Here is a 23705-nt window from a genome sequence, read left to right as displayed (position 1 = left end):
GTGAAGTGTCAGTTTCTAATGCCATGGTCTTGTGCGAAAGTGTGCAAGATACAGTGGTAGCATGGAACTTTGTGTAGCACGTCATGAACAGTGTTTGGCTTGTTTGTCTTCAGGAACCACTGCAAGCATTGTATATGTATGGGTATGCAGCAGCCAAGAGATCTTGGCTGTAAGAAGACAAAGAGGTGCATGCCATGGGAAAGTATGGTCAACAGTGCATGGACATAGCCACCGCTTGAAACAGACCCACAACACTAGCTGCCCTCCCACAAATAATACTTTACTCCCAAACCACAGATTAAATTATCAGCACCTAGGAACACCCACCCAAACATGAGCCACTACTAACCCCACAACACGTATTCCCTGTCTGGCAATCTGTGGACCTAATTCATGTAAAACCACCTGTCATATCATGCACTGCAGTAGGACAGATGAGCTCATCTCAGTAGGAATACATGCCTATGTAACCTTTGACCATATCATGTGATCAAGATGCACTGCAGTAGGACACATGAGCTCGTCTCAGTAGGACACATGCCTCTGTATCCTAAGACCATATCATGTGACTGAGGTGCTTTGTCCAAGGACAGATGAGATCATCCCAGTAAGAACACATGCCTCTGTAACCTATGACTACATCATGTATTTTGCATGTGCATGGAATGAGAAGAATGCTTATAAATAGAAAAAAAATGTTTCTCTGTTTTAATAAACAGTATATCATGACACACTTATACCTATAAAAAGTATGGCATGATGGCAACTGTCCATGAAGACTATATAATATATCTAAACAGTGAATAACCTGACATGATAAATATGAAATTAACTTAAAAAAATTAGTTAAACTGTATCACTGTTAACAAAATAATAAAACAATACACCCACTGCAGTGTGAACACATATCTGTCAGTAATATTACAGAATATTACATACCATGTCAATAACTCAAATTAATTATTTAAGCTGGAGAGCCACTCCATCCAACTTGGGAACAAGTGAGTTTTCCATGATTTCCGGCAGATCTGAAAAACAATGGAAAACAATGCAGAACTTCATAATTAATTGTCCAGTACATCTAGAATTACTCACAAGTGAAAGAAGAAAACCCAGGAAAGATTAGTCTACTTACACTAAATCCTAGCTTCCATTGCTCTGACATCTCCTTCACACCTGATAAAAAGGACAGCAACATAATACCTGTTCAGGTCACTGAAATGGTAAAAGCACTGCTCACTAGAGCGAGGTATAACAGTGTCATCAGACACCACTTGGGCGAGATTGTGCCAGGTAGCCAGTTTAGAATGACACTGTCATAAGAATCCCCAGTCATATGCTCCTGGCAGTCCCACTGCAGCAGGAATGCAGAGACCTTGTTTTCCTTGCTGCGCTACCCTGGAGTCATGTCACGTTCCAGGTTCTTGGAAGCCATAAACATTTATCACGTATTGATTATTCTACTTTTAGGCATTTCAATGTCTTCCTTGACGTTTAATTTTATTCACTTCATCTCAATTGTGCAATCAATACATGATTGTTTTTATTTATTTACTTTAATTCCGGAGACAAATGTTTTCCTTTATTTAAGTAATTCATGTAAAAAATTCTCCTCTGTATTACTTGACATGCCACACAACATGAACTTTCTGAGGATTTCCTGCTTTACTTTGCATGAGCAATGCATACCTAAGAGGCCCTTCCATTGTTTCACTTATTATTCTGACCTGTAAATCCTCTCTGTTACAAACCTTGCATGTTCAGCAAGTTAATCTTTTGTTCAGCAAATATAGGACTGTCTTTAACAGCTTCATTTTGTGTATCTCCTCAAAACTGCTAGGATGTAAATATTGCATCTTTTGGACCCAATTTTCAACATCATCCAGGGTGTAGTTCAACCTTTTGACACGATTTTCTAGCTCTAATATTCTATTGCATCTCAGCTCCTAAAGCAATCTTACTTTCTGGCAAGTCTCAGGTCCTTTCTTTGAGTTATTACATTTTATATTGCTGCTACATACTGTAGTTTATATTTTCCTGTGTCCTTGGTGAGTCTGGTCAGCTCCTCCAATTGAATACATGGATTTTCTTCTTTTGGAGCAGTTTTGAAGGCAGTTATCTTATTCTTTCTTTGTTCCTATTTACCCATTTTGCTTTTATCTTATCATCCTCATCACACACCATGTTTTATCTTTTCCTGTTGGTTTTTATCAAGAATTATCATCTAGAGAGCATGCAAGTATCATAGCTGAACTCACTGGCACTTCATTCCATGCGTTTGACTTTGTTGTGCTGGTTAGTTTTGATGCCTATCAGCTTTGATATATTCTTGACCTGGTGTTTGAATATGAAATGTCATGTCCACTTCTAACATGATGGCAGAATGTGTCTCACAGTAGGATGACCACCTTGTTTGGTTTGCAGTAGCTTTACCACAGTTACAGCTTCCCCAGAAGCTGAAGTGGTAGTACACATATATGGCATGCCCATTTTGCTTCTGCTTTCCACTAGTTTCATTTGCTGTCCACTGAAGGTAAATGTCAGTTATTGCAATATACAATATAGTTGGAAAGACCTCCCTGAAACTGCTTGCCCCACATTCATGCATGTCCTGTTTATGTTTTCTCATAAAAGCCAGATTTAATGTTGACCTACATTGTAAACCTACCAACAAAACAGAAACAAGCAAATTTATTTATTTATTTATTACATTTGTTTACCGGGAATGTCTGACTGGGCAAATAGTCATTTTCAACAGTGCCCCTGGGAGAAAATCTCCACAAACAATCAATAACATAATGTAAAAACAAAATACAGAATAAAGCATTACTTTCTATAAAAGGACAGGTAAATATGAAGTTACAATAAAACATAAAAGAAAAGGTATGTACAATGGATAGAATATTAGACAGACACTTAGATGCCCAGTTTGTAATTCAGTTACATTTCAAAAACAAGTTTATACAATGATTACATTATAGACAATAGTCTTATACAATGGTAACACTTACGAAAGAAGCAACAAAGCTTGAGAGTATGTAAGAAGAAACAGGACAGCAAAATACAGAAGATAGGAAGTAGAAATTCAAGAGAATTAGAAAGATAGTGTATAAAAATAATAGATGGATAATTTTTATCAATTAAATATTCTTCATATTGTAATTATTATATATATTTTTAATGATATTCTATCAATTAAATATTCTAACAGTTGATTAGAAATTCTTCATTAGGGCGGCTGCAGTGGTACAGCAGTTAGCATTGTCGTCTCAGAGCAAGAGGTTCTCCGGTTCGATTTTTGTCTGGGGTGCCTTTTGTGCGGAGTCTGCATGTCCTCCCTGTGGTCGCATGGGTTTCCTCTGGGTGCTCCGGTTTCCTCCCAAAGGCATGCTGTAGGTGGATTGGACACTCTAAATTGGCCCTAGGTGTGAGTGTGTGCATGTGTGTGCCTTCTATGGAAGGTTGGGAGCTGGGCTAGCAACTCGACACTGTAAAACTCCACTGCCAATCATGAGCGGACAGGTGATCTGCTGTGACGTCCCCTAACCGGGAAAAGCCGAAAGAAGAAGATTAGAAATTCTTCATTCATATAAACTGAAGTGAAATGAAAATATAAAAGTGCTTCTGATGAATGCTAGGTGCCTAAACACGAAACCCCACTCCCTTCAATCCTTCCTTACCCTAGAGAACGTAGATGTCTAGGTAGGGACCAACATGATTTAATTCACAGGTTCATAGGTAGGTACTAGGCTATCGGCCCAAGGACCTACGTAAGCCTAGCCAACAAGGTTCCCTGGCTTATATCACCCAGTTCATCAGACAATAATCTGGCTGTGCAGGGTTACAGTGCCTTCCAGACATTTAGACCAGCTACTATTCAGGAAGGGAAAAAAAGCTGGAAATATCTCAGTCTTCATCCAGAACAGATTCACATGGAGGTTGATAAAGCATTTTGATGCCTTAGAGCTTCTGCATGTCCAACTCACCAATAGCAAAGTTCCTTACCATGTTCTAGCTAGCTACATAATGCCCTCTATGACTCAGGAATGCCACAGTGTCAGTCAGCACTGAACTTGATATCATCACCCTGGGCAACTTTAACAACCCAGCTAAAGACTGGGAAACATACACCACCAGTAGTGTGCAAGCCCAGAGATTCCTGAACTTTGTTAACACAAATGCTCTGGACCAATTAGTGAGAGTACTCACTATGGGAATCAAATCCTTGAGCATATCCTTATAAATATGATGGAAATTATTCTCCATCCCTTGTAAGATACCCGCACTCATCAGGTTCAACCACACAGCAAACTCCTTCAAAATAAAACAAGAATCGAAGAACTCTGCTGCCTCTGAAACTTTTAGAAATTTCACCTAGGCAAACCTCCAGTGATATTCTGGCAACTTTCAAATCTCTCCAAACCCAGAAAACCATATTGCTTATGTGTAAAGGTACACTGCTAATATTGTATCACCATTTAACAACTGCATAGAAGAAACTTTATTCAATAGCATAGTTAGGGTGGAGCGAGAGGGGGAATTGCCCAGGGTGCAAGGTTTTGGGTGGTTTGATCGGCCAATCCTGATCATACTTTAATGCATACAGGCTATTACTGCAGTGTTCTCTTTGAGGTCTAAACTGCAGCAAACTGCTTGGCACAGTTTATATTTTAAGTAAAACCTGAGTGCTTTAGTGCTTTATGAGTGATACAAACAAGCAGTATACTGCAGTCTAAAAGACAAAAAAAAAAAAAAGATCCTGAAAGGAAGGAGGGTCAGCGACAAAGGGCCAAATCCTGGAAATTATTTCAAAAGCAAAAAACACTGCATCTTTTTGTCCTGACAATAATCTTTGGACATATCCTGCATAACATGAAGCATGGTTTATGCATACCCCTAACAACACTGTTCAACTTCAGCCCCTAAACTGGCTTCATATCAAATGAATAGAGAACTCAACAGTCATAGCCCTGCACATGGGGGAGGGGGCATCCACGTACCCAAGTAACTACCAACTCATAATTCTGTACAGCCTTAAATGTATAGCCATGAAAATATTCATCATGGAATTATAGTTTCATAGTTTCATAGTTTAGTACTAGGCTATCTGCCCTGGGGCATTTGTAAGCCTAGCCATAGTGATGTGGCTTTCGCCACCCCATGAAATGGTACAAAAATGCACAGAGTAGATTTAGAATACTGTGCCTCTGTCTAGTAGTGACACAATGAAGGTCCCCTTATATAATAATAGAATTAGTTTACTGTGCCCCTGTCTATTAGTGACACAGATGTGACCCCTGGGGTAAACTTACAATCTCCCATCCACTCATCAAGATTTCTCTTGAAGAGAGTCAGTGAGGGGCTCTGCCTAACATGAACTGGGATCTTGTTCCAAAGGATGGGAAGCCTCTGGGTTATGAATCTATCCCTCCAGCATGTCCTATTCATACTTGTGCCAAGGTATAAGTCTTTAGCTCTCGTGGTCCTGATGGATTTGGATTTTTTGAGGTGGAGCATGTCCATCAGTTCCTGATTGGACATGGCCTTGTATGTCGGGCAGAGATCACCTCTGAGCAGGCGGTATGCTACTGAATAGAGCTGGAGTTTCTTTAGTCTGGCAGAATAAGACATATGTTGGAGACCCTTGATCCTCTTGGTGAGGTACTTTTGTGGTCTGTCCAGCTGTTGCAAATGCCGGGTGAGGTACATACCAAATGGGGCATTGTACTCAACCATGGGTCTGATGAGGGAGGAGTATAGGGGTACAATGACATCCTTGGATCTGGATGTGAATCCCTTCATGATAAGGTGTGCAAGGTAGAATGTTTTTCTAACCACTTTGGCAATGTGGGTGTCAAATGAGAGGTCACTGTCAACTTGGGTCCCTAGGTCTCTGATTACTTTTTCCGTACTCAGTGGGTTGCTGTCTATGTGATAATTTGTGGGTACTTTGTTTTTCCCAAAGGGGATGACTATACATTTTTTGGCATTTAGTTTAAGGCCATGACTCCGGCACCAGTTGTCTGTTTCTGTGAGGCCTTTTTGTAGGATGTATGTGTCTGCTGGTGTATCGACTATGGCACCTAGTTTGCAGTCATCTGCGAACTTTGTCAGCCACAACCCTCCCATCTTTGCTTTAACATCTGAGAAATAAATGCCAAACAAGAGGGGTCCCAGGACAGATCCCTGTGGGACACCACTTGTGACTGGCTTTGAGTCTGACATTGCTCCAGCGATTTTAACTTTATGGGTTCTGTCCTTTATCCAGTTTGCAACCCATCTAGTGACATAAGGGTTTACGTTTAAGCTGTTGAGCTTATCTATGATGCCTGAGTGGGGTATTGTGTCGAAGGCCTTAGCCAAGTCCAGGTAGGCTGTATGGACTGCTTTGCCCTCATCAATGGCTCTAGTGACTGTTTCAAAAAAGTCAACCAGGTTCAAAAGGAATTAATCAATCATAAGGACATAGAGAACCTCCAGACACTGGACCCATCCAAGTTTGGTTTCATTAAAAGCTTATCTGACCTAGTGTACTCTTTTAAAAGAGTCACCAAAGGCAATAAATGAAGTCAAGATGATACACACCACTTACCTAGACCTGACCAAAGCTTTTGACATAACATCCCTCCAAAGCATTAGGTTAAAAGCTTTCGGCAGGTCTAGGTACTTCTTAATTTAGGACTAAACCCCTATATATTATCACTTGGCTCACAGAGACAACACAAGAACTCAAGACAGGGGAAGCTACTTCCCCAAAAATCTCAGTCACTACTAGTGACCCACAGGGCTTTGGGCTGGGACCACTCCTGTTTGGCATCTACTTCTCAGAAGTCTAAAGAAATGTCAAGAATCTTTGGTTGTCTAAGTTTGTGGATGACTGCAAGCTGAGAGCAGTCACTGAATCCATAAAGGACACTGCCAACTTTCTGGAGGGCTTGTCTCAAGTAAAAAACTGGTGTCATAGTCATAGACTAAGGCTAAATGCCAAAAAGTGCATTATTGTATCTTTTGGAAACTACAACATGTGATTCACCCATAAGAGTTGATCCAGTAGATAGAGATTTGGGACAAACATAGTCAGTGACCTAGCATTCGACCAACATATGTCTACTGTTGTAAGGAGGTCTTTCTATATTGCTCGTCTGATAAGCAAAGGGATAGCATCATCCCACTGTACTCAGGCCTCATTAGGTCCATCATTAATTACAATGTGCCTTTCTTATGTGGATTTGAAGAAATATGCAACAACTAGAGCACCCAGAAAGATTTCCACACAGAGAATATAGGGACTAAACCACACGACTTTCATCCAGTGACCTTAACCTCTTCTACAGAATAATCAGAATAATACCACTACACTGTAAGAGACCATCCATGTAACACAAAGATCATACCTGTCCCTATTCAAACACAACTTAGATCAATGGTTGGTAATAAGGAAATTTACCACAAGACTGCCCCTGTATTACTAAGGGAATGAGGCAGTGCCTAAATGCCCAAACTGGAACAAGATCCCCTTTCAATACTTAACTGCATCATCCAGAAACATTTATTCACATATGAGAAGCATATAAATATAAGCCATGGTATAGGTAATATGAACATGTAATGGGATAAAATGTCTTGACTTAATGTGGTGCATTAGGGCAGTTAGCCTAGTATCCACCTGTAAACATCAGCTTAGTAGCATTGGGCAGAGGCTGTAGCATACAAGGAGATTTGTCAGCCTTATTAATTTGGACTTGGGCTTAACGAGCACAATGATAGTTGTGAGGCAGGGATCTTAAATAAAAAGCAGATGTCCGAACTGGCTGGCTACACCCTTTTAGGTGAACTACAAGATTAGTAACCCAGTCTAACTCTTCCATGCATTGCACATTTCATTCAGGCTGAGTGTTGCATTCCCATTTCATTGCAGTTCAGATGGCATCATTGACTTTGGTTCTAATCTTGTGCAGATTCCTCTGTGGATCCGGTATGCAGCTCAGCTTAATGATTGCAATGAACCCATCACTCAAGTTAGAGGCCATGCAATCTGTGACATGCACCTACACAAAATCTAGTTGACTCTTGCCTGAAGTGTTGGGTCTTATAATTTACCAAATTCTTCTTGCTTGAGTAATGGTGTTTTACCATGTGTTTTAATAGAGACTATATTGAATTATATCTTGAATAAATATTACTTAGATTTGTACAATATCAGTAGTTAATTCCCTATCTCTAACTCTGCATTTATTTTAAGATTAGTTAGAAGACTGTTTCCTATAGCTTGATTCTATTTTGTAGGTATATCAAGTCTGCAATCCATTCCAGACTGACATGCACGCTGCACATGCTAATGAGACAGCCTGTACAGGTTACAGGTGTCTTCACTGAACACTTAATCTGAAGGGATCAGTGAAATTAGACAGAATAGGTATTACTTGATATATTTCCACTACCTGATAAGTTGGACCATGATATCCTTTGGGAGCATTTGTGAACATGAAGGGTTACTGGTATTGTACTGATAAGGATCACCTCCTACCCTTTAAGACATAGTGGGTAGTGTATGCATTTAATGCCTCATCTTCTTGATAAACTTTGTCTGATATCACACACAAAAAAAACAGTGGGTCCTTTGTTGGTCTCTGCATAAATGTTTCATCTGGAAGAAAGTATTAGTGGGAGATGTTTCCTGTGTCATTGCTATGATGAAGATATACATGGAATGTGTCCGGACCTGGATAGCTACTAATCATGTCAAGTTTAACAAGTTCCAAGTCAGTGGCCATTTTTAGAAATTATCATTGCCTAATCGTAAAATCAACCAGTAATTGTGGTGATGACACAGTAAAATTCATGGATAATGTGAACAATGTTGGCATTGTTAAGGATGACAGACAAAAACTCTGATGTTAGATGTAATCTGTTGTCTGGTCATCTCAATTCTTTCCATTTAAGACATATACCCTTTTCTGTGCTGGGACATCTCTTGGTTTCATCTCAACTTGATTACTATGAAAGTCTGTTATCAAATTATTTACAAGTACTTATATCTGTCTTTTGTATTATATTCTTTAGAGTCCATACCGATCACCAATTTGATCCAATATACTTCTAAACGTCTAGACTTAGAGTATTTAGCCCTATATAAGTGAGGTTCTGTCATCTGATAGAGCTCATGGTCCCCATTCCTCTATTATGGGATTGCTGGAGGTTCCAGGAATGCAGGTATAAACATCAGGTGCTCATTCTGTCTGTCATCGGTCATCATACCTCAGGAATCTCTTTCATGGTGGATGAGGGAGTCCTCCTTAATGGCTAGTTTGAAAAGGTCTCTGAAAGAAAATCTGTTTACATTGTTATTTACTTTGAATGAGTTATACATCTTATTGTCAATTCTTAAAAATAATATTATAATGTGCTTTTCATTGTTTTTAAGAAGTTTTAATTGTTTTATTTATCTGTTGTGATGGCACTCAGTAACAAGAACGTCAGCAACTTGAACTTGATGTTAGTATCTTTTGACATTTGCAGTTCATGCCACAAGTAACTAGTTAGTCAGGATTGCAGACGGTATTGTTGTTCAGGATTACAAAAGCTATTACTGAAAATAGCACCTTCAAACATACTCTGATTTCAGCATTACATGGTTATACACTGGTTAATAACACATGCTTAATAAAACTTCATCTAGAAATATTTTACTTACATATGCATATTGGAATGCTGAGAACCACAAATGTGCCATCCAGTGTAACCTGTACGCAATGTACTGCCGGCACTGTTGGTGTTAGCAGTGTTTCTAAAAATATTCTTGATAAAAATGCTGAACATATATGAAATATAAATAAGCACAGTTAAATGTTGGTGATTAAAAAGTAAGCATTTTATTAACATATAACATTTTTCTATTTTTTTCCACATCCAGAGATGATGAAGACCCACTTGGTGTTTTTTTCTAGGATCATAGGTCATTGTGGTAGCATACATGCAGGTCCTACTTTCCACAAAAACATACCGTTGAAACTGCTGTGAATATTCATGAAAAGAAAATTAAAGAGAATAGACCTTAATTGGTAATGGTAAAGGGGTGGTATTATAGTTCTAGGGAATATTTGCCATCGGTGTTTATAGTTTTCTTTTTAAGCAACATCACTTTCCATAGGGATGAACCACTTTGCTATAATTTTTTCTGCTGTGTTGCTTCATCAGCCTGGATTAAGGTATGTCAGTCCCTCTTTGACATTACAACTATATGATTACTGCAACACTGTTCACCTTTCAGATTTTTACAGTGTACAACGTAATTTGAATACTACTTGCAAATGCTATTGATAAAGCACTTTAACATGATACCTTATTTTAATATTAAGCATTTATTATATATTCTTTCCCAGTACCTTTCCTAGGTCAGTTATCATGTGAAGTTGTTGGTGTAACAGTACGTTCTATGACTAATGGGTCAGTTTTCGTTAACTGGACTAACGGTGACTGTGTGTACAGCTACATAATCACACTCACAAAATCTGATAACCCAGCTGTCGTGGAGGAGATAGTGGTTCAAGGATCTTCTATAGTATTTACCGGACCGTATGTCAGTTCTGACTACAATTTAACAATTCAGGCTGTGTTTGAAGATAAGCAATGCCTTCCTATGCTGAAGCAATTTACACATTTTGGTAAGTTTGTTCATAATTTTTTAAATTGTTTGACATCAACATGGTAGATATTTATTACGAAATGTTGATCTGCACAATCTCAGACATTGTAAATGATGCAATATAATACCCAAAATGTAAGGGCAAAGCAATTAACTATAACTGGTTTTGCAGGAGGGAGAAATCTGCCATCAATATGGAGGAAAGCCCCCATGCCACGCTGACTTGTATATATTTGCCAAACTCATGGTCGTACCATCTTAAAGAAGTTGGAAATCTCCCAAAAGAAATGAATCATTGCTGGTGCAGTGTCAATGATTTTGTATTAATGGTTAAGTTCCTAGATGTTTTATTGATTTATTTATTTATTGTTGGGCTACTGATGCTGGAGGAGTTTAATCATAATCAACTGTAGAGAAGCCCAGACAGACAACGCAGTGAGCCTTATAACATCAGTAACAATGGAAACATTTACCTATGTCTGACATTAGCAGAATATGGAACCCAGTGTATGTTATGCAAGGATGTGCATTAAAGCAGAAAGTACAGACAGAGTATATTTCAGTATCACATTCATTTACTATCAACCACCCCTCCTCCCACACAAACACAAGCACAGACTTATAGAATTTACAGCACTTCCAACTCATCTATTGCATGTCTTAGGGATGTGGGAAAGAATTAGAAAAACACTCAAAACCTCACATAGATGCAGAATGATTGTCCACAAAAAATGATTCAGCTAAGCATGGAGCTATAGTGGTAGAGCTCTGTTTCACCAGCAAAAATCCAAAACATACAATATGCCTGAAAGGAAGCTGAACAAAAACAGAAATAGTGCTTCAACAGATCAGCTAAGATACTATTATATATTAAGTTCTGGATAAGTGGTCAGAGATATAGGTTACTAGATAAAACATACCCCAATGCATAACAAAACCTTTTGGTTATTAGGACTGGAAGACCCCCATTTCCTGCTTACTAAAGTGCAGTGGGTATAGATTAGCAATACTGTTCTAATCATAATAGTAGTTATTTTTAAAAAGAGGAAATGTGGGCCTGTAGAGATGATGAAACAATTTATGGCATATGAATATAAGAAATGGTCAGCTTTTAAAGACTCGTAGGATGCAAAAGATTTTAATGATTTTTGGAACATCTTTCTGTACCGATTCACCTATAAGAACAGCTATGTGGTTGATTAAAATAAGATATATAGACAGCAATGTAGATCTGTAATGCAAAAAGTGTTATTATCTATTATGGATAATGATCATTATCTTCCTTGTTTATATTGTAGTTCTATATATTTTTTATTTATCTATTTTTGTTCTCTCTTTTATTTGTTGCTGGATAAGTATCTAACCAACACACCCTTTAAGCACAGTTTGAAAGATAAGTATTGAACCATTGCATTGATGAATAGCTGATACCAAGATTTGCCAGCATGTGTCTGTCGTGAATATAGTAGCAAAACAGACATAAGTTTAATCAATTGCTTCAAATGTTTGGAAATAAAGTTATCGGATGACAAAATAAAAAAGAAATTGTAATACTCCAAAATGTAGCTAATAAACAGAACCACAGAAAGAAGACTTAATTGGCCATGTAACTACATCAGTGTACAATATTAACACAGCCAAAGAAGGCAGGTCTTTGAAACAACAGAAAGACTTTGCACAGAGAACATCTATGACACTGAATTAACTGAGAAACTGCTGGTAAGAGAGAGTTCAGCTGGAAGTGTATCGGTTTAGTAATTCTGATAATCTTTTTGATAGTGGGTGATATGTGTTTCATGACTGTCAATGCACCAAAAAATTCCACATCTGTAAAATTTGATTAACAAAATCCATTCAATAATAGTTAAACACTGGAGGTGTACACTGAACCATCAGTAAAATAATCATTTAACAGTTACTATATAGGTAGTGTTATTAGAAAGGTGTTGAAATTCAGTGACTTCATTAATGTGCTATAATAGCAAAGACAGAATTATTATTTAGTTTGTATATCATTTATTAATGGATATAGTCCAAACTCCAAATGATCTGTGATAGTCCTTTCAGCAGAGGCACCAGGGGAAAAAAGCTCCTTATGGCAAATATCCACCTTATTTAAGTAGCAGTATTGAATGGGTAAAACAAAATGTTCCAAGTGACAATATAATGTTGCAGGCACAATTTTGCAATAAGTGCAGTGATAATAATCTATGAAAATATATACAGAGAAAAATGATATATCATAGATTAATACTAGGCTATCATTCTGCAAACTTTTGTAAGCTCAGCTAATGACTAGAGGTCAGAGACAAACCCTGTACCTTGTATCTGTGAGGTAAAGTTCTTATCCATTATGCCAATACTATCCCCTACCCCTGCCCATGAAAGGTTGGAGGAAAGTTATTAATAAGTTAAAGAAAAAAGAAATTTAATAGTTAACTAAGGAATAATTTTATCGGGAGATAAGTCATTGAAGGAAGAGAGTAGTTTCTCAATTAATGACAAAAAGCTAAGTTAGTTTTGTGAAGATGATAAGGACTGGGATCTATATCAACTGAAAAAAATATAGCTAGCAATGACTTAAAGAGTTAAAGGTAGCTGTTAAGAATGTTTTATGTATGTTTTACGTATGGTATAGTTCCAGTGATATGCGATTTTTAAACTAGGTTGGAAATGTTTTTGCCTTCTGTTCTCATTGTAGATGTTTAGGTAATGAATTCCACATACTGGCTACACAGAATAAAGACAGTCTTGGTTGTGGTTTTGATACATGAGTCAATATTATCGTACAGAATTATATCTGTTGGCAGTATGTTGACTAGAGGAATATTAATGTGCCCAATTTAGTCTATGTACATTCTTAAGCTGCATAAAATAAAGCATAAAAATAAATTCTGATTAAGCTGGAGATCTATTTAGTGATGAGTTTTGTTAGACAGATTTACTGTGAATTTTCACTCCCTTTGGTAGCAATGATTTAATTTATTTTTTTATTTTGTTTTATTTTTGTATATTGGTAAATCAGATAACGTATTTAGGAATAGTAATTACAAATAATATAAAAAACATCATTCAGTTAAACTTTAATAATTGCTTATACAAAATAGAAGATTCTATAAAAAATGGGATAGTTTACTTTTCTCCATGGATGAAAGGCTTTCAATCATAAAAATTATTATCCTTCCTAAATTACTTCATATTATCCAATCACTTTCATTAATTCCTTCTAAAACAATAATTAAAAGAATTAATTCATTGATATTAAATTTTTTATGGTACCCTAATAAATCCAGAATAGCATTACAACATCATATGAACGACTGGACAAATGGAGGTATAACATTTCCTAATCTAGAATTATATGCTATATCCTTGAATATTAACTCAGTCTCTCTTTTAATTAATAATAAATATTCTTCTAAATGGAAACAATACTTAATCTCATTAGGTCGGGATTCCTCTAACGCACTAAATAACCACAAAGCACTAATAATAATCCTATTTTGTGGATATTAAAATACTTTTTTTACAGTACAAACATCTAAGTTATATAAATCAAACTATTTGTTTCTCATACTAAAAACATTTAGGAACTTTATTTTTAAATTTGCTAATTATAAAGCATGGTGTTTTCTTCTTTATCCAATTGCATTTACTCAAGGATTAATAGTTGCATCAGATTATACAAAAATGCTATTATTTAAAGAGAAAAATCTAATTTATGGTCTCAGTTAATAAATAAGGATAAAATAATGACTACTGAAGATTTTAAAAATTGAGTATGACATAGACACAAATTGTTGGCTATGCATACAGGAACGTAGACAATGCATTACAAATATTTTGGATTCAATGCTTTCACATTCAATTTATCCAATACCTAAAATAATTTTATTCATGACTACACTAATTCAAAATGTTAGCACAGACAAAAATAAACTATCATTTTTCTATAAAATACTTAGAAATGAAACTAATTCTCACACTGAGAAATACTGGGAGTATTTCATCACAATTAATAGTTATACTCCAAATGACCAAAACAAACAAAACATACTAGAATCAGCCTATTACACTACCTCTTCACTAAAGTGGAAAATATATACCTAGAAATGTATGCACTTATCCTGTATTATATTACATATTCTAAACAAAATCAATAAGAATTCTAATAACTGTTGGAGATGCAAAAGAGTATTGAAAGCTGATTGGTCTCATATGTTCTATGACTGTATACTTCTAAAAAAAATATTGGGAAGATATAAATACTTTTCTTCAAGGCTTATTTACAGATAATATTTTGATCACTAAATCTTTAATCATATTTAACACTCCAATACATCACAGTGTCAAAAAATCCAAATACACATTATTATGGACCATATTGGCAGTAGCAAGGAAAATAATAGCATCTAAATGGAAATCAGAAACATATCCTACTTTTCAAGAATTCATACTTCTTACTGAAGTCTGCAGTCTGGAACTTTTGACCATTAAGTCAAGAACTAATAGAAAAGTAATTAAATCAATATGTGGAAAAAATTATCTAACTTGCTAGAAAAAATTTGATTGTATACGAATAGATTTATACTTGCTTGATATTAATGTGAACATCATTTCTAAATAGTTATTTTGTTAGTTAATTATTGAATGATTTTTATTTTTTTCTATATTGTTAAAAATGGAACATTTATTGTAATTTATTTCTTTATTCAAATCTTAATAAAAATTTCTTGGGAAAAGACAATGAAGTCAAAAGTGCATTTATGTGAAACTGTATAATAGCAAATGCAGAAATGTTGCATTCGCCATTATGTGTTCGCATACGTGACATGCAGTGTTTGTAGATTTAGTTAGGTTTTGAGGTAAGTGGTGTTTTTGTAAGGGTATTGGGTAGGATTTTATTATGTGTGAGTGTGTGTAGTGGTGAGTTTTATGTTTGTGTGTTTAGTGCGACCTTGGAGTTAGTATATATAAGTAGGGGGTGTGAGGGGATGCAACCCCCCCACATGGGGGATGCAGGGGGGCTTGCTCTCCTGCTTTTAGCAAAATTGTTTGCGTGTGTTGGTTTTGTTGTGTTTGTGTGTGTTGGTTTGTTTTTTTTTGTAGTGTCGGCAGGTAGGTGTATTTGTGTTTATGTTTGCGTGATGCTTGTGGTTTGAAAGTTCACGGTTTTAAAGTTTCGGGTTTTTGATTTTTTGGCTTTATAGTCTCGAGATACTAAAATTAGATATTTCAGTATTTTGAGATTATAAAGTGAATCCACATAGATAGATAGATAGATAGATAGATAGATAGATAGATAGATGGATAGATAGATAGATATAGATATATATGTGTGTGTGTATATATGTATAGAAGTTTGGCTGGGGGTATTTTGAGTGTATTTCAATAGGGAGCCATACTTGATGCAGCCTTCAAACTGATTGTTCATCTATCTCAGTATGTTAAAGCTTTGGCGTCTGGCTTGAATGACGTGTATGAGAGTTCAATTTCTTGATGATTTGAATAAAATGCCATCATTGCTTGTGTGTAGGGGTGCTTACTGCTGCATTGAGAATTATATGTGTAATGTTATCATAGTAAAGATAAGTATGAGTTGTATTTTATCATATTATGTGTACTTCCATTCCTTCCCTTTCATGCTATCTTTTCTGCTATCTATTTTTTTATTTTGTTTCTCTCGATGTATTCGACATTTATATGCAACAGCATCTAGGGCTGCACCCATTCATCCAGCAAGGCCTTCCTACCCATCACTGGTGGAAACGACACCACCACCACCACCACCATGGACACCCACACAATCAGTGTCATAGGCTGGGGTCTATGTTACATGACTGAAAACTCAAAATACTTAATTTCATTTAATTTGACTGAGACCACAATACGTAATTTTCAAAATACTGAAAACTCATCTGACTGAGTCTCATTATAATGAAAGCTTACAATGCTGAATTTCAAAATACTGAATTTTAAGCCATAGACATGATGTGTGTTTCTCTTCACCCATGACTTGCTTGGGATAAAAAAACATTACTGTAACTTAAAGTGCCAACTGTCAGAATACCAATAGGAGCATAGAAAACAGTGTTGTAGTGTTTCTAAATATGGGTATGTCTCTTTGTCTTTGTGTGGTGTGTCTCTTTACATTTTTATGGGAAGTATCTAAAGTAAAATGGTGCACATTTCATGCACTCTAGGCAGTGGTGGCCATGTGTAAAGTACTGTAAGGTAAGTAAGAGGTATATGAGTGTGTGAGTGTTTTTCTAACTTGTACGAGTGGGTTAGGGTAAAGAGGTGGAGGTATGAATGTGTGTGTGTTGGCTGTGTGTGATTATTTTTTCTTTACTGTTTGTGCGATCTTGGAATTAGTATATATATATATATATATATATATATATATATATATATATGTAGGGGGTGGGGGTTGCAGTGGGCTTGCCCCCCTGCATTTGTGTAGTGTAGGTGTGTATCTGTGTGATATTTTGTTGTATTTAATTGTTTTGTGGTGTGGGTGTTATGGTTTGTGTGTTGTGTGCTGTATTGTGTTTGTTCGATGTTTTGGTTTCGTGATTGTGAAGTGTCGGTGTTGTGATGGTTTCGGCTGTCTACTGTCAAATTGCTGAAATTCAATATTTCAGCATTTCAGTAATATGAAGTGAGACCATATATATATATATATATATATATATATACACACACACACACACACACACACACACACACACACACACACACACACATATATATATATATATATATATATATATATATATATATATATATATATATATAAAATGAGCAACTGAGCAACAAAACACTCTAACCCATCTTCACAACCCCCATCATACTCATTCATAAGGTTTCACCTCATTATGTACCATCTACTTCCTTTCCTCTTTACATCACTTTTCCATATTCCCATTTCTACCCTTTTAGTTGGTCAAAAATAGCTGAATAAACATGTCAGGGTCTTTTATGACTTCTTCTTGTTACTGCTGTGTGCATAACATCACACAGAACTTCATCAAATTGCATCCAGAGGGATGAGCTCAGTTTGTGCACGTCATTATCTGTGGTTACACCTCAGTATTACCTGCTGCTCCCGTAGGACCTGCTGTACCCGGTAGCATAATATTTTATAAGCTCAACTCCCTGCACTGATTTATCTTTGCTATATATTATTAAGGAGCTGTGGGATTCATCTTGCATACACACAGTAAACTGGCTGCAAACATGCATGCAATCCTTCAGAATCATAGCCATTGTTTATAGGTTAGTACTAGGCTAACTGCACTTGAAGGCCATTTTAAGCCTACCAGTTATCCAATGTTAATATCAAACCCCACACCTTCTGTCTATAAGGTAAACACCTTAACCATTATGGCAACCTCTGTACATAGTGAGCAATGATGACTTTTATCACAGCTAGGACTCAATTACTTACAGAGAACTGCAACACCACTTATGCATCTTGGCTTTAAAATTAATTCCATCTCTAGTTATACTCCTAATGTTAAAGTTGCAAGCAGTTTGAAAAGATTATAGCCTGTTTTTTTATCCTTTAGTTTCACTGTTTACTCAGTCTTCCTCTGTGTTCATGTCCATAAAATGATACCATGATAGGTACAGGCAATGATTTGCATACATCTGTAACACATTCTGGGTAAACAAAACAATGTGCATTTTTAGAAGCACAGCTGCTTACTTACTATGGTATCACTAATAAATCATCACATATATTTATGTTTTAATGTGGAGTGTTCTACCTGAAGGCAAAGTGGAAATCTTATCTTTCTAGGCAATAAGAAAGGGCTCATTGCTACTAATGCATTTAACCTAGAAATACAGCAGTCAGTGCATATACTCTTATGTAGAGAGTCACTGTGGGTTCAGTCTTTTATGTTTCCAGCTCATTTATTGAAAGAATAAAATGCAACAGCAAGACACTTTCTGATCTGATCTAAAATCTACAATTTTGCATTAAATATTTTTAAGGAGGTTGCATCTTCCCCTGAGTCTTTTATTTACACTTATTGTGGGAAGTGCATCGGAGCAGTTTAACTGCCAGTTAAAACAGCAGCTCTAATCTTAAAGGACAAGTTAAACGGAGGCTTGCCATTAGCAGTAAACTGTTGCAATCAGTTATATGAACACTATCTAATTTTATCGAAGTGCATGTACATGTAATAAATCATGATAATCAGAGTTAGTATTCAATAACATTTTACAGCCTAGTTCAAAATTTTGAATCAGACTGAAGGGCGAAGCCTTAATTTATGATAAAGTAACTCTTCTGAATCAACCCATTAATTTATTTGTGATGCATTCAGGGATGAGTTTATTGTCATCAGTTCATATCTAAAACATAGATAGTCAGTAGATGCTGAACTCTTTTTGCCCAGTTTTCAAATTATTTTTAGGTAGACAACAATATTTTCTTCACGTGATGTATAATCCAAAATACCATGAATGAGTATTTTATAGCATTTTACTGTTACATTCAAATTATTTATCTTTATAATGATGACATACTTAGTTATAATAAAATCACTTATTTCCTGACGTTGCATCTTTAGTCATGTTCAGGTATACAATGAAAAAATGAAGCATATAACTAGATAAAAAAAGCGATAATACATGATTTACTTTATATTTTCAGGTATAATTTTGTTTTGTAATTTTTGGATAAATATATAGCACTTTCTTTGCTGATAAGAAAATAAATGTGTTTTGCACATAAATGGTTTTGCTTCTTAACCATGTTTCTACATTTTTATGTTTTATTTAGACTTCTCTTGGAGCAGTGCTGGAACAGAGTTCATTACAGCATTTGTACAGAACTATGATAATTCAGATTTACAGGTTTCCAACTTGGCAATCACTGCCCTCAGTCCATCGACATCTATTCAGGTTATGATATATAACACAAGTTTTGAAGCTGCCCTCACACTTGGCGAAGGAGAAACATCATTTGTCAATATTCCTGCTTGGGCAGAACTCCGTGGTACCATATTATCTTCTAACAACGCAGTCATTGTAAGATCTGACAAACCCATCACTGTATCATCATTTAGCTATAAACCAGCAACAGCAGATTCTGCTGATATTTTCCCAGTGGATATCCTTGGTACAGAATATTATGTTTTTGCTCCAAAAGGAGGTTATGGGATGTCAGAGGTTGCAGTCATTAACTATAATCAGACCAATGAACTCCTGATGACGGTTTCAGGTACTCTCATGTATAATGGAATAAATTACAATTCAGGAGATAACATAACTCTGGTGTTATCAGCATTTGATGTCATTCAGTTACAAAGTACCACTATCCTAACTGGAACTAGAATTCAGTCAGAGTATCCTGTTGCTGTGTTGTCTGGAAACAGCTGTGACAGGTATAATGGTGCCTGTGATGTTATGTTTGAACAATTGCTTCCTGTAAATAAATGGGGGAAAAAATTCCTAGTAGCGTCCATAGCTGTTCAAGGTTATACAGATATTGTTACTGTTGTAGCTTCACAAAGAACTGAAATAAGTTACAGCACTGGAAATTGGAGTAACGGTATAGAACTTCATCAAGGGCAAAGTACAACAATCAGTCTGTCTTCATCTTCCTCTCTGTACCTCACTGCCACAGAACCAGTCATGGTAATGTATACCTTTACAGGTGGATATAACAATTGGGATACAGTTGATCCATTTGTAATGAACATCCTTCCATTTGAATCGTTTTCCAGTTCCTACGTTATCAACACAGAAAACAATTTCAATAACTATATTCAGCTGATCGCTGAAGCATCAGTGATTTCTGAAATTCTGCAGAGCAACAATATTCTCTCAAATGCCAGCATACAAGGCAATGTTCCTATGAGTGACTATGCTTGGGCAAAGATTGAACTCGGGCAAAGAAACCAAAGCTTCATTATAAAACACTGCTCAGCATTCGCAGTCTATATGTTTGGAACCTTGAGTTTTACAGGCTTTGGAACCACTGCACTGGCTATTAACAGTAAGTATATATACTGCCTTTTCTTATTTTTGTCTGTGTTCATACTTTCTTTGCTGGATAAACAGTACAGCAATTTAGATATGTTTGCCTCTAGACTTGAAGATTCATGAATAACAAAACTTACACAGAGAAAAAGTAAATTTACTGAAAATGATACAGAACTTGATTACAGGATATTTGTAAAAACTCTAAATTTTGGTTGAGTGTGCATTTATCTGTGTGTGTGCATGTGTGTATGTGTGTGTGTGTGTTTGTGTGTGTGTGTGTGTGTGTGTGTGTGTGTGTGTGTATGCGTGTGTGGGTAAAGAAATGTAACACCTAACTAGAAAACATTTGTAGTGCATGGGGTATGTTGATTACACTGTGATATTCAGAAAAAAATCAAACCAGTTAAGCACCAGAATTATGTTTGACTTGTCCTTAACAAATGATAAGCACCTCCTGCTAAATTTGATAAGGATAATTCCCACACTAGGCATTAAATTCTGCCTATACTGACCAGCAAATGACAAATCAGGAAAAAAATAATTTCTGCTTGCCCTCCATTCCAGTAATGTGTTCCTAAGTTCCTGTAATGAACTTAGAAAATTACATAAATAACAGGATTTGTGTTTGCATGTATTTTCTGAAGAAAAACAAACTGTGAAATCATTATTTAGTGATTTCAATCCTCAGCAGTTTGTCCAAAACCACAGATTTTATGAGGAACAAACCAAAATTATGAAGCAATAATCTGGACGTTCTGCAAAAATAGGGACAGTGGAGAGGCGTGAAAGGTAAGTGTAAATGTGATGTATAACATTATACAGCCTTTCTCACAGCATCTGTGTTTCTGCTTTGAAAGCTGACAAAACACTTCACAATTTTTCACTGTAACTAGTAGCACATAGAGCAGAAAAAGCTCCATGCACTACAATGAATTATGATCAGTGCATCATTCATAATCCTAAATTATGTACTGTCAACACAGATGCCAAGATTCACTTCTCGAACTTTGCTCTTGAGGTGAATTTCTTGACATACGTGTCTCAAACTCATAATAAATGTGCTATGATGGGCAAGCCAATCATAACCCTCAGAGTTACAGTTTTATTGTTTTCACTATTTATATGAATTTCTGCTGCATGATAGTCATCATCATCATCTTCTTTTGGCTGTTCCCGTTAGGAGTTGCCATATCGGATCAGATAATGTTGAAACAAAATCAGCCAATCTCTTTCATAAAAAAGAACTTTTGGGCATTCTGTATTTGAAAAAAATTAATTTATGAAAGAAAAAATATTATAACTTTTATTGCTGACATTTCTACCACACATAAATACCCTGTCAGAAATTGGTAGCCCTGTGGAATGGATCTAGATGTGAAAGCTGAAATACCTCCAAGTAAAATGATAAGCTACACTAGGGCTCACTCCACTACCATATCCTACTCCCATTCCAAGCCACCCCCACTTTGATTACATTTATACATCCACTTTGGCCACTCCCCCCACTCCTCCCCTTCGTTTGTTCCACCAACCACATTCCCTTACTCTTTCACCTATGATTTCCCACCCGATATCCTACCCCCATTCCCATCCACCCCCACTTCAATTACGTTTATACATCCACTTTGGCCACTCCACCCCCACTAATAATTTCTGACAGGCTATTTATGTGTGGTAGAAATGTCACAAATAAAAGTTATAATATTTGTTCTTCCTTAAATTATTTAACATGCTCCTTGGATCTACAGAAAACATCATTATTCTTCATTTAATTGACCTTTTCCGAAATCACCTCACCTGCTTCTCATTTCATTTTTTTTAAATCACAGTTCCTTTTTGCTGTGCTAACCAGCAACCAGGGCGAGTGCACCAAAGAGAGAGCAGAGAAAAGATTAAGCATATTTTTTCCTCTGTTTAGAACTAATAGAATAAAAATGTTTTAATCTTACTTGCTTATAATAAGCACTATACACATATGTTAATGCATATTTTTCTAACACATGCTCTTTACATTTTACTTTCTACTTTGCTACCTCTCTTTCCTCACTCTCCTGATTAACTTCTTACCCCCCACCACCCCTCTTATCAAATTGCTTCATCTATCCCTATCCTTAACAATGCCTACATTTCTGTCAATCTACATACCAAATTGCCATTCTCCACCAATCCTATAACACAGCTCTACCCTTCCAAACCAACATTCTCCTGATCCAAAACCTTATTCTTTCCCATTATCACCCTCTCTCTGTTCTCATCATTTTGCTCATCTCTACAAAATTAAATATTCTCTTTCACATTCTCTCCCCTCAAAACCTAAAATCGGGCCATATGATCTTCACTTCCTTTTCATAAGTACCACTTCCTTCCTACTTAATTTGCTTTGCTCAGGCAATATTCATCCCAGTCCTGGTCCTAACTCTTACCAGTCTCATCTCTCCAGTCCAGTAGCCTTTGCCTCATCTCAAATCAACCCCCAACTACATACCACACACGCAATAAAAAACTGGGAATTTTTGGTCTCAGTATCCGTAGTATCCTTAACAAAGTGACTGATTTCCATTCCTGGATATCTCTCCACTCTCCTGATGTTCTCTCCATATCAGAAACCCGGCTAAAATCTTGCATATCAAACAGTGAAATCCTATCCTCTGGTTATAATATCTTCAGGCATGACAGACCTACAAAAAAGGAAGAAGGGATGGCCATACTGTACTCTGAACATCTCTCCCTTCACCCCCTTCCTCACAACCCCCCAAGTTTCACCCAGCTGAAATACTTATCATATATATATATATATATATATATATATATATATATATATATATATATATATATATATATATATGCAGAAATAGTTCCCAGATAAATTGTCAGCTGTATACTTTATGTCTGATTTTTCACAAATATCATCTAGATATAATTGTTCTCACCTGTACACACATCACTAATGCTGAAATTAGACTTCTCCATCAAAGATGGCCTGGATCCCACTGGGGCGGGACAACATGGTATGTGGACACTAAGAATCTGTTACTGTTGTGTTGTATGGATGAAAAGCACA

The 23705-nt window shown here is 36.3% G+C and overlaps 1 protein-coding gene across 1 annotated transcript in view; it reads left to right on the top strand.

Annotated features, from left to right (window-relative positions):
• The window catches only part of LOC122795067, a 498483-nt gene that overhangs the window by 381029 nt on the left and 93749 nt on the right, over positions 1 to 23705 (top strand). Inside the window, exons 6-7 of the mRNA XM_044063642.1 lie at positions 10383 to 10664; positions 19440 to 20657. Coding sequence (XP_043919577.1) covers positions 10383 to 10664; positions 19440 to 20657 — 1500 coding nt within the window. The remainder of the gene's footprint in view (positions 1 to 10382; positions 10665 to 19439; positions 20658 to 23705) is intronic.

This window comes from Protopterus annectens, chromosome 2.part1 (genome assembly GCF_019279795.1).
Source record: "Protopterus annectens isolate FY-2018-M chromosome 2.part1, PAN1.0, whole genome shotgun sequence".
NCBI lineage: Eukaryota > Metazoa > Chordata > Ceratodontiformes > Protopteridae > Protopterus > Protopterus annectens.
This window is presented reverse-complemented; position numbering and strand designations above follow the sequence as displayed.